This window comes from Phaethon lepturus, unplaced genomic scaffold (genome assembly GCF_000687285.1).
Source record: "Phaethon lepturus isolate BGI_N335 unplaced genomic scaffold, ASM68728v1 scaffold17040, whole genome shotgun sequence".
Taxonomy (NCBI): Eukaryota; Metazoa; Chordata; class Aves; order Phaethontiformes; family Phaethontidae; genus Phaethon; species Phaethon lepturus.
Window position 1 is genome coordinate 9,317 of NW_010514188.1, and position 13,075 is coordinate 22,391.

The following is a 13,075-nucleotide window of genomic DNA, read 5'->3' on the forward strand; positions in this document are numbered from 1 at the left end:
CAGGCAGCCAGTTACACCGGAATGCCAGTTACACCGGAATCCGCAGAAACCAGCACGCAAATGGCCTAATAGCTCTCTCCACATCCAACATCTATTCAGGTTAATGACCAATACTGAAGGCATAGTATCATTAGACATCAATGCCTACTCTAAGTGTTTCTATTAAACAGACATAAGGATAATCCTGAAGTTAATGTTAATACCTTTTCGGAACAGCCTGACATGCTATTTACAACACACATTTCTTATAAAATGTGCAAGAGTGTTCAAGTCTATTTTAGCACATAGAAACATTTCAGTGCCTTAGGCAGATTTAAAAGCCTGATTCAACTGAAGCTTCACTGCCACAGTGACTAAACTTGCTTTAAGGAGTTATCACAAAGATCAAACCCCCAATATAAGCATCTGCCTTTAAGTTTAACTGAAGAAAGGCTATATAGCCCCGTCAAGATCTTAAAAGTACGTCATCGCAAAAAAACCAAGAAATTAGCAATAAAGCATTGATTTTGCTGCATGCTCTATTAAAGAGTGGAAAGAAAAAGCCTCTCACATTGGGCTCAAAACAAGATGTTAACTCGATGGCCTTCAAAATTTTCCTCCAATCCTGCAAGTTCAGCAAACTTAGAGCTTCCACAGCAACTTTCAAGCCAATGGAAGTTTTAGTTCACTGTAAAGACATACATAATAGCAGACTACCTAGATCCTTATATACTTTTATTTTGTAGCCATGTCTCTAGTGCGCCTTACTTGTACTTGATACAGGAATTACATACTTAAAGTAGAATCACTCACTTCAGCACTTTTAGTGTAGTTTCTACCCGAAACTAGACCGCTTTCTACATAGCCTCAAATTTCTTGGTTGGCATAAACCAAAGTCAAAAAAGAGAGACAACGCAAACCATGATCAATTAGTCCAACCACTAAGAAAAAACAGTAGCCACATCAATATAATCTCACTTTGATTTAGGGTGCTATCTAATAAATTTATTAAAAGTTTCAACAGACTAGAGCTCCAGACTTTATCTTTCTTGGAAGACACTACAATAGAAGCCACAGAAGAGACTGCCTTGTCACAAGAAGTACAAATACTCACTGTATAGATGGAGAAATAAAAGGACAAATCTAGTTGTCTAAAAGACAATTCACTGTACACATTTTATTTACAGTTTTGTACACTGTCTTAATATGAGTGGGACCGCTTTTCTACTTGAGCCATTTTAACCAAAGCAAAATAACCTAAGTAATACAAAGTGTTAAAATACAGCATAAGATACAAAACCAGACATACTATTTCTAGTAAGGAATGTAAATTATGGTGTTACATTAAAAAAATCCACAATTATGTTTAGGAAATCACACAAACAGATCACTGATTTGACTGAAATGCATAAATTTGTAGCAAAGCTTTGATGTTACAAAAAACCAAAAAATTACCAAAGAATGCACAAAATTAATGTTTATTCCACCTTTGTCATATTCCCAGATTCTTCACCAAATGTTACATGAGCAAAAACAACTGAAATCAAAATATCACTAATGTTATCCAATAGGGAAAACAAATAAATTAATCTAGCAGCCATCAGCATAGGTTACAGCAAAGATGATGCTGTATAAAAAAATTGCTAGAAAACTGTATGCACCATACTCTTTTTTTCCCAAACCGGCAAAATGTTACTGCATACAATGCAAATGTAAAAGAGAGTAATTTCCTGCAGGTACAGAAATGCAACTTCTTTTCTGAATACTGTGGATAAACAAATGTGGGGTTTTTGTAATAGTAATGTTTCTACCAAGCTATTACAGAGTGGGCCAGGAAAACATTTATGGATTCGGGGGGCGAAGTGTACTAAAATTCTGATTGGTAATGGTTACTTCAGCCAAAATAGAAAAAAAATGAACACAGAAGTACAAGACAAAGGCGAATGAGACTTCTCACAAATCTTAGCAACACTTAGATGGAAATCAAATTTAAATGTAGTCCACTCTGCTTCTGAAGAGGCTTTGGTTCAGCTCCCAAATCTCGATTGCTTGACGCAGTCTCCTATGAAAGAATACTCAGAAGGTGTCTTCTTAAACAACAAACCTATTTTTAGTGGTGGAGCCGCTCTTAGTAGCTGTGTCTGCATGGGACTGATAACCAATCACTATCTTTGGAGGAAGTCCTAATCTTTCTTTGTATACTCTCCTGGAGAAAAGAAATAGAACAACAGTTTAAGGTCCACAATTCTAGAACTACTGAGCTGATAAAGTCACCTGAACCAAACAGAACAGCAGTTCCCTGGAACAGTCAGGTTTTATCACCACACACGTCTCAGTCGCACAGACTTGCTTGTCTTTAACTATTAACAGGAAGCAGGTCCCCATCCTCCCAGTTCATTATGATACTGGTCACAGACAGCTACTCAACAGAAGCTTTAAGAAAATCAGCTTGGATTTTATGACTTAAGAGAAAGCAGCAGCAGCAGCAGCCCCCTCACACACCCACACAGTGTTCCTTAGCATAGAGTATGAGTGAGATGCAAGCCACTAATGGCACTAGGCTGCAAGCTCTGACTAAACCATAGAAAAAGCCTGTTCATCTATATAGTTTTGTTAACAACTTGCAAAGTTGTTGTTTTTTAACTCACCCTAATAATAACGGAGCAGTTTCCAGGACCATAACTTAACCCAATTTTAACCATTACATAAAAGCTTGCTATATTGTTTTTGGAATTATAGCAACTTGACAGCAGGCAATCAACATAACTTACCTTAGCCACCATGTCAGTCAGTTTGCAAAAATCTTAACTTTTCTTACAGTTTATTAGTTCTCTAATGGAGTTATCTTAGCTCCTTACTTAATGGCTAATACCATTCTAAAAAAAAATGCACTCCTATGCCTACTAGGTTTGATGTAAAGTTATTCTCTACTAGCAAAAGATGAGCACCACAGTTCTGTGTGTCTTTTGTTAAACACTTACTTTTCAAGTCTGAACATGATTGTATAATACAATTGTTAGTACAAGGCAGACCCCAACCATATTCATAAAGGTCCCAATGAGGAATGTGTCAAAGAGAGCCACCCAGTAAGTGAAAACTGTTAGCAAGCCACTATGCCTGACAGTTAAAGTTTTGTCTAAAACAGATGTGCTAAGCCAGGAGGACAAATATTTTCATTGGTTTACATAGGTTAAGCAGCCTACAATGACTGAATTTAACAGCACATAATTTTGAAGCATCAATACTACAGCATAAGGAATCCACTAACTTTAGCAATATTTGCTAAATAGCAGAGCACAACATGCATTTTCCATAGTAGAGACACCTGATAATCTGAGATGGCTACTGTTGCTTACCAGAATGAAGACTACAACATGCTATTACAAATCAAACAAATTAATGCTGAGTTTTGTGAATTGTTTGATTTGTACTTAAACAGCAACAAAACTGTAGGAAGTTTTGTAGAGTTTCATGACATCATTGTCCAGCTTCTTTCAAATCTAAGGACATCCTTGTGAGCTTAAGATTTACAGTACCTTTCTTCTCTTATTTGTAAGCACCTCTTTCCTGAGAAAAATCTTACCAACACTCTACTGTTACTGGCTACCCACCTTTACAAACTGTCATGCTGCACCAGAATCTACACTATTGACAGGTATTAATTACAATGCCTCATCATGAAATGAAAAACTTTTGCGCCAAGATTTGTGTTCAAGTCTTCATTATTTCTAAACTACAGTGAAGGCAGTGCAGCAGTACAAAGAAGTTACTAACATAAGGCCCACAGAAGCTACACAGTAACACAAATAATTTGGTGCTGAGTTACTTGAACTTGGGATACAGCTCTGCACAGGCTGCATTTGCCTGAAGTGCATTCTCTATCAAGTCAGCTGTCTTTAAATGCATTGTTACACTTCATATATTCAAGACATCAATAGCATTACTTACCCTATATGTGTAACAGCATCCCTGTTTTCACATTCAGTTGTCCATATTGCTATTTTATCACCCTTAGTTCTAACATTAACAACAGCACCACATACATCATCACTGTAGTCATCAAACGACTCCCCAATAAGGCACAGCAGCTACAAAACAAAGATTAACCATTAAAAGCGGCAGTTCAAAGTCAGAATCCTGCTCCATTGGCAAACACTCAGTGTACACCAGGGACTTTGAAGAATACTATGTTTTACTGCTTATAGCCACCTGCCATACAGCAATCATTTTCTGTTTATTGCAGTATCTTCTTGAAGTTCCAAATGTTACAAGTGAATGCAAACTCAGTTGTAGCAGGGTATCTTCATCCTATTTTGAGTTTCCTATCTCTCAAGTTCTGACACAGTTGATCACTTATGTAGTGTTGCCTCTCATCCCATCCTCCCAATCCAAAACCAGGTAAGAATTAAAGGAATTTATTCTTTTTTCTAAAGTACATTTAACACAGGTAGACAAATCCAAAATTTCAAGTGTTGACACTCATTACCCAGGAAGAACCTGTGAAGAACTATTTGGGCAACATGTCAGCTACGTAAGGTCCAACTTCAGTTCTGATACCAATTCAGAGGCAAATCAGACTGCAGCTTAGATGAAAAGTGCAACCTAATGAAGCGTTGCTTCCTATCAACACTCAGGCAGCTTCAAAGTTGCCACAGCTTCTAAAAGTGGGAAGCAGTCATCCGGAACAGTGCAAGCACAACAATACAAACATACAAGTGATGCAAGATTCTCCCCCACAGATTTCTCATGGTGAAGTTTGGAATTGGCAAAGGTGGTATACTTCAGGAACATCAGACCGAGTTAGGTCACATCCCTGTATAATATGCTAACTGTGAAAGTGATATTTAAAATCTTCAACTTGCAACTTGTAAAACATGCAATTTTCAGATTTTCAAAACTGATATATTTCTTGTGGTTAAGACAGACTCATCTAGTCCATGCTGAATTAAAAGTCCTTCTGCACACTGAAGTATTAGTCTTGAAATGGGCACTAGTTTACTTCACTTGCAAAGTACAGTTAACATAATGGCAGTGTATTTATTTTCCGGAATCACTTATAACATTTGGAAATTCAACACACTTGTAACTTTTTGAACAAAGCAGGTCTTTCAGTACCTATGAGAGTTGCAAGGGCTGACTTCATCAAGAAATACAAAAAGGACAAAGTGTGCTACTGAATAAATCAGGTATAACTACACACACTTTAAATGTTACATCCAATTGCAGGATGTACACATTCAGTAAGTAATGAAAGCTGTAAACTTTTAAGTTTAAATCACACACAAACATCCAAAATATCGATCAACAGCCTTAGTACACATACATGCAAAGACAACTACCATGCTCAATAAACACTTAAGTATATTCTTCATGAATGCTGCACAACAGGGGGAAAAAAGTCTTCTCAAATGAAGTTTAGTTTACAGTTAAAGAATGGTAAAGATCATTAGGTTATAACAAAAATTTGTTCCAAAGGGAAGCGATAAAGGAAGAGGTTTTGATTTTTATTGGAGAAAGTTGGTCACAAATAATTACTGGAATTAGAAGTGACAAGGTTGTTTTAGAGTACATATACCAGTCACCTGGGTATTTGGGCTCTGTGCCATTGCTTGCTGCTAAACAAAGAGCAGAGCCCTCTAGCCTTAAGTCTACATAGACTATCTACATGTTTCCAATCCATATGTAATGGTTATTAAGAGTCAGGAGGACTTATATGAGCATTTAGGGAGAGAGGCCAAGAACACACAGCAAGACATTTATTTACTCATGTGCAGTCATATTGCCTAGTAGTGTAATGCTCATTATCCTTTCTTCAAATCACTACTACAGTGACTAGAAAGATCTTAATAGCTCTGGTATTTTGGACACCTCTGCTTTGATCCTAAAGGCCACTTCTCCCTCTCAAAGGGGTGCAATATTTCTTGCCTCTCACACAAGCAGGGAAAAAAGATCAGAGATTTGAAAAATTGCTTTGCATTGTACTGCCTGCAATCCACGCCCCTAAAACCCAGATCACACCAGACTCTTCCAGGCTATTCTGAGTCAGTTCCTAGACAGTACAGTTGTATCCTTTTCTACAACACATTTACTGCAACCCACATAATCTCTAGAAGTGTATTTATAAATCAAAAAAATCTATTCCAAGAAGATAACAGCAATGGAAAAAAGTATTTTTATAGTGCATAGGAAGATTGTGCTATTACTTGCCTATCCTAGTGTCAAGTACAGAAAGAACAAAAATAAATATGAAACTCCCTTCTTTCAGCAAGACCAAAACCTGACAGCCATTCACTTGTGACAATTTGTTTTACAAATACTCTTACATTTTAAGCAGCTTGGGAGCTGCTGTGACATTTGAGAGTCACACACAAGACGAAGTATTATTTTCCAAGTAGCTTGACAGCTATTCTGTACATTCCACAGGAAGCCGTTAATCGGTCCTGTAGAATCATGTCTATTGCTGCCCATTGTAAGAAAGTATTCAATAGAATACAACAACACTGAGAATCACTATTGAAAATTATGTTCCAAATACAGCCTGTCAATAAAAACTTACAGGATACTGTGCTGCCAGGAAGTTAGAAGTCTAATGTGGCACAGGGAAAGAACAAAGCAGTTAAAAGTATTAAACACAAATGCAAGATTCTTCAGTTGCAACTTCTAAGGCCATAGAGCTTACTGTCTCTAGCCAGAAGCGATCTAGGTCACTTCGTCTCTGCTGTTTGTTTAGTGTAATTAGCCATCGTCCTCCTCGCTTGTTTTTTTCATCTTCCCACATGGGTTCAATCCCATCCTGCAAAGAACAGCCAGAAATTAAAACAGAATTGATCTGTATTTTTCCTAAAGAATAACCAAAAGGCCAGTGACAACTGAAAGAGCAACTTGAGAAAAAAGAGTATAGTTTAAGATACATACCTGTCCAGAAATACTGTCTCGTACCGATACCAAAGTTCCAAACCAGCTTAAAAAGTGAACTTTCTCTAACAAATTTTTATTTCTACAGAAGAATCACAGCCCTGGCAAAAGACTTGGCTACACAACACTACATAAAAAAAAACCCCTGTGGAAACAGGCAAAGTCAGACATCCACTTTGCCCCATATGAAACCAGATAAAATTAGCAGCTACATTCTGGAGTCCTTATTTTAAGTCTTGGTCTCACTGCAACACTGGTCAAGTGCTTTGCTTATGCATAAAGATTACTTCACTGAAGCAGACACTGTTGGCAGTCTCTCTCAATGCCTTCCTGCACACACAAGGTGAGAATAAGAGGGTTTTCATTGCCGGGGCCACAAAAATCAACACACTATTTTGAAGCAAGTTGCATTCTGATCCATGCTTTACCAATGGTCCTGCACTGAATTAAATGACTCTCGATGCACTGATCCAGCAAAGCAGCCAGCTGCCACTCCCATAACCACAAGCTACACTGCACTCCAGGAAAGTCAGTCATTAAAAAAGCAGGTAACTGTCTAGACAGAGAAATTTGGTTAAGAAACATCTATTAAGAGAGCCAAACGACAGAGCTTTGGCTGAAAACTAAGTGTTCAGCATGCAGGATGGAGTGGTGTCAGCTCACTTAAATTTAACACTGGCAGCTGCAGGGCTCAAACTACCACCACCTTTAAGAGGAACTCTTACGAGGTCACGATTGAAGGACAACAGCAAGAGACTGCTCAGAGGCCTGCAACAGTTGCCAATTCTGTACCTGTTCCATGCAGTGAAATAATTATTGCTGACTGATGATATGCAAACAGAGAATAGATACACATACTTAAAACACAAATTTAGGATTCATGCAAAAAATACAAGCATAATCTATTGATAGCCTACCCTCTGAAGGGCCTACAGCTTCTTAAAATTTAGTAGTAAGGTTTCTCAGTCACCAAAAACAGTTACCTTCAAAACCCAAGCATCACCACCTCTTCCCCACCTAAAGCTGCTGAGATTTACAAACCTCAGTTACAAACTACGTACAGAGCCTACTGAGGTGTCCCAGCAAGTAGGTATGTTTCCTATGCAAAGGAGGAACCAGGCACCAGTACTTAGGCCATTATTTAGGTATTTGAATCCAGAAAGGAAGCAGTTAGAAGCACTTTGGAGAGGTCAGGATTTAATTTAGAGCTCCAGTTCAGATCCTAACTCCAGCAGAGACAAGATTTCACGTACACTTTCTCATCAGCGTTTCCTACTCACTAGTCTGAACACTTCTTCAGCATGCTTTAAGTGTCAGTGTTGGGTACAATTTTCTATTTCATGCATCAGTAACATGGCATGTAACTGGTGGTGTAAAAATTAATTATAGGAGCATTGCGCATCGGCCTAGTAGTGCTCATAAAAAATACTGGAGAAGTTGCAGCCTCACACAGAACTCGGACATTTTAACACATTTCATGTCACACCAAATGACAGAGCTGGAACACTTTTCATATTATAAAAATTACTGAGACTTAATTATTTGCACAAGCATCTCGAACACAGAATGAAGACAAAAAGAGCAACAGAGTAAAATGGACTGTCTTTGAAGTGTGTCGAAGAAAGTACTTACATTTTCAGAACTAGTGACAGCCTGATTTTCAGAGGGCATGTGGTTGGGACTTCCTAAGAAAATTAACACCTTCAGGACATTCCCAACCATGTTCCTAAATATCTGAAGTACGATATTTGGACAGTGTCTTGCTTAGCCAAGAAAGCATTGATCAACATCCATAACTGAAGAAAAAAAGGTTAGCAAGCATACCTTAAAGAGCGAGTAGTCACAACCAGGCATTAAATTACTAGAGAGCTGGATATGGTTGTATAAACTATTGGAGGGAAAAAAGCACGATTAAAAACTAAGCATTATTTTAAGGTACAAAATTCTTAAAGAATTTAAGACATATGACCAAATAAAATACAAAAAATTGAAAAACACTTAAGTTATTTCAGAAGCAACCCTATGTCCTAAGTATTTTTCAGCAGTATGAAAACATTAGCTTTAAGATGTTCTGGGCTTAAAGAAGCGTAATGGAAACTGGTTTATGAACACTTGCTGGATTCCTATGCAACAATACCAATGCTTCTTTTATACTAGTCCGAACAAAGTTATTAGGAACATAACTCACCAAACTTTCATGTCAACCAGTTCTGTATGCATGTGTATTCTGTACATATACATAAATGAAATAAGGGTAATTGTTTATATTTCTAAGGCTACTCTCTCTGCAGAGAATGGTTTTAGGAGAAATATTCAACCTTGTTGTTTAATACAATACTCTAGCAATAAAGGCTGTAGGCCTGATAATTCAAATTGAAATAAGGACTCAAAAGGCAAGAACAGATGACTGAAACAACAAAATCTAAAATATATACTCCAAATTAAATTTACAACTTTGCAATTCAGAGAAAAAAAAAACAAAACCAAAAGAGTACATACTGTCACCTCCTCTAGCAAGAAGATAGATGCTTTTTTTTTCCCCTTGAACTTTTAAGGTCAGACTTCAGAAAAAGGACTGTACATATCACAGCAACCTGTAGTCCAAGACCAGGTATGGTCCAGCACCAAAAAGGTAACTAATTACTGCTATGTTCTAACAGTTAGATTTCAGGCATAGTAATTTATAAAGCCAGTTACAGATTTACCAGCTTCCCTCCTTTAAGTTTACCTTAACCTTAGTATTTTCTCCCCAGAACAATACACCTATTTCCCACTCCGACCAAAATGGCCTACCTTCAAAGGCTTTGTTCTTGCTGTTTGAGCCTAACTGCTTTCGTAGACCTTCAATTTAGAATGAAGGTAGTGTCTTCTGTAACCTCTAATGAACTTCTTTCAAGGATGCCATTAATCTGCATCAATCTCCCAAGTACTATACTCCAGATTCAGGCACTCTTGAACATCTGAAGTGAGCCAGATGTCTGATAATTTAATCAACTAGCAAAATTTGAGGCCCAGGAAGTGACAATCAGTTGGCTACAGGAATTTACAAATTCATGTTATTATGAGATAGCTATGGCACAAATACAATTTTCTACATGTATGTCATGTACATATGAATGTAAGTAGTGTTGCAGTGTTAACAGAAAGACAATGTGCATTTAAAGTATGAAAAACTTCTCCAATCACATTTAGTCGAAAGGTTACGTTCTACCACATTCTGAAGAATGGGGTAGACCTTACCTTCAATTTTGCAAACATTTCAGATACATACATCCAAAAAGGAGCCACTAATGAAGTCCTTTATGGTTTTTTGGACTTCGGTTTAAGCTTTGCCAACAAATGCCAGGATTATTATGCAGATTGAAAAATCTTTACTTACGCCCAAAAATCTTCAACAGTATCAAACTTTGAGATAAGACGAAGATTTGCTTGCCAAGTTTTGCTCTTGTCATTTTTAAAAAACCAGAGTGCCCATCTAAAGGAAAACAAAATAAAACAATAGCATCTAGAAATTGAAGTATACTAAAAATAGAATTATTTGTATTGTTATATCCAAACTAACTGTAAATCTTAAGATATTATCAGCATGGAAGTTAGTTTTCATCAATAAGCTACACGAGAAACTCAGTTCTCAAATCCAACTCTTTGCAGATCAACAGTATTTGCGTTCCCATTACAAGAATCATGGCGAACTTGATCAATCCGTTTAGGCAAATATTTTAAGTAGCTTTGGAATATTTCTAAGACTCTCAACCTCTAAACCTCAGATGTTTCTCCTTGCTGCTACTGCTAAACTACAATCCCCTACTGCAAATAACTGATTATGGTCCAAAACACCACCAACTATTCAAACTAGGAATAGTTTGCACAGTTGCCTTTCCAATAATCTCTTTGTAAAGGTTACAAAAGCTCACTCCAAAACTATACAGGACGTGAAAGTTTCCCAAGCACTCATACTAGGAGAGCATAAATTTTTAAAAGGGAAGCTGCATTAAGCTTAATGGCAATAGTCTTAAAAAAAAAAACCCACCAACTTTAATGGTTTCAAGTTTTTAACTCTGCATCTATGAAGACAAGACTAAATGAAAAATTTTCCATCCAATTTTCTTCACCATTAACTCCAGAGTACTAATCTCAACACATACTATAAATTAAAACTTTTCACACAAAGATGCTCTTTCTGGATCTAAAAAGGATGATTTAAAATGCTAGAACAGGATACCTGATGAGGCATTTGACAAAACAGGATTATTTTTCATCCTGATAGTTGCAGTAGTGTTGAAATCACTCAGGTTAGTACTGGAGTAGATTTATCTTCTCACAGTAGAGTACTTTAAGGTGTCAATCTATTGTTTTAAGACCTTTTTCCTGACATTTCAAACCTTGTTTTAAAACTTTACTATTTGCCAGTAATAGCTCCACTACCACTTGTAAAGGACTGTCAGGACCAATTCAATCAAAGTGTTCAGAAGAAAAAAACGGAAGGATGAAAGTTGAAAAACAAGGGAAAATGGGATGCACACAGCACAGCACTACAGTGCAGTGGTTCTCCACACTTGCTCAAAACTTAGAAAAAGGGTAAGATGTCACTTGGTAAAAGGTTCACTTTGGGGCAGCACCTACCTACCAACATTAAGTACTGAGCGCTCCACATCAGCTCTTCAGCTTACTTGGAGAAAATTACTTCCTAACTGCTCTTTTTGAAGTACGTGTATGCTGCTGGAGTAACTTTTGTGCACATTTAAAGGAATTCAACCTGTAAGCTTGTATCTTTACTGCAGAAAGGTAGTTCAAGTCAAGATTTTCAAGTACAAAGCTTCTTGGTAAAGTCCTCACTGTCTCTACAGCTCAGGAAAAAGCTGAGTAGAAACTTTTAAGGATTTTAAGACATACCTGTTTTTGCACACTGAACACAAAATTCAGTAAGAGGGCTTTGATTTTTTAATAACTTTCAACTATACTTCTAAGTACTGCTCCATGTTTTTCATGTGAAACAAGAAAAATCTAAGTGCCTGACAGTTTTTTCTCTTGGTGACACATTGGTACAAATGTATGCATTTGCACTTTGCAGGGTTTCTCCTGCTGTGCTTCTTACAGATAATGAAACAATACTACTGTAGACACCAACCACTCATATGGTCAAGTTTAACATGTTCTTTGGCTGATAAACAGCGATTCTACTACTTTCAGATCCAAATAGGCAAAAAAAAGGTTAAGATATGAAGGAGTAAGACTCTGATAAGAAATAAGAATAAGAAAGTCTTTACCACTGGCACCTTAACTGCCCACAATACAAGGCAGAATGGAAGGTTTTCCAGTTGTGCTTGGCAGCAACTTCATCTCAGTGTCAGTCTCTTAAACACCACACAAAAGTAACAAAAGCTCTGCTTGTCTCCAGCTAAAAGCAAAGCCATGCTCTTTCCAATTACCTGGCTGCATTATGAAAATTTGCAAAGATTTTCAGCTTCTGTAACAACACTACATGAAAAGGCTCTAAATTACAACAGGATCGGATTCTATTTCCTCTGCAACCTCACTGCAAAAAAATCTTCAAAAAAAATTGAGAAGTCTCACAATGCTGCTAGAAAACATAAGGTAAACAAAAGAGCTGTAAAGCCACAGTCATCCTTCTGTCTTTGGCAAAATTACAATCATGCTTCTGTACTATTTACCTGTTTTGTAGTGGATGCTTAATATACTGTTCAGGGCTGGCAACCTCCTGACTAGGTGCTGGATCAGTTTTCTCCTCTTCTGAAGGCTGAGGGTTGGGAGTGGTTTCCTGTTTGGAGAAAGGAGTTATTAATACATTCCTTCTCAATTTTTATTGAGGTAATTTAGTTCTTTGAAGTAACTTTAAGAAGGTTGAAGCTAAGAGTTCCTCTAATTCACCTTGGATTAGGGGCCCAAATCACATTGTGGAAGCACAATCTGCATTCCCTTTATTCTTCAACATCTGAACAGGTCCTACAATAAATACTAACTGCAGGAATTCACATTCTGCTGTTCAGTGATTTGCTTCCTGTATCATTTGTTACCAGAATGGTTTACTTGACACATTTGTCTTATTTAGAAAAAGTTCTGAGAGTTATTGCAGAAATATACGGTATACTATGTTATCTAGAATATGCACATCCAAAAATTGATTTCCAGAATAATAATTTCGGAAGGAATTTTTTAGCAG

At 37.1% G+C, this 13,075-nt stretch overlaps 1 protein-coding gene across 1 annotated transcript; it reads right to left on the reverse strand.

Annotated features, from left to right (window-relative positions):
• Positions 1–1,441: 1,441 nt before the first annotated feature.
• EIF4E (eukaryotic translation initiation factor 4E) lies at positions 1,442–12,693 on the reverse strand. Its single transcript, XM_010292263.1, has 6 exons — positions 12,567–12,693; positions 10,274–10,369; positions 8,719–8,782; positions 6,659–6,772; positions 3,928–4,067; positions 1,442–2,185 (listed from the first exon to the last, which is right to left on the reverse strand). Exons 3-6 carry the CDS (start codon positions 8,746–8,748, stop codon positions 2,071–2,073), a joined length of 399 nt encoding a protein of 132 aa, XP_010290565.1. The 5' UTR covers positions 8,749–8,782; positions 10,274–10,369; positions 12,567–12,693; the 3' UTR covers positions 1,442–2,070.
• Positions 12,694–13,075: the final 382 nt, after the last annotated feature.

Excerpts from the sequence above, each read along its gene's own strand:
- EIF4E (XM_010292263.1), bottom strand. The coding sequence starts at position 8,748 with ATGCCTGGTTGTGACTACTCGCTCTTTAAG. Across the intron at positions 6,773-8,718 it reads GTGACTACTCGCTCTTTAAG|GATGGGATTGAACCCATGTG; the intron begins GTATGCTTGCTA and ends TGTTCTTTGCAG. Across the intron at positions 2,186-3,927 it reads GATGCTGTTACACATATAGG|GAGAGTATACAAAGAAAGAT; the intron begins GTAAGTAATGCT and ends TCTTTTCTCCAG.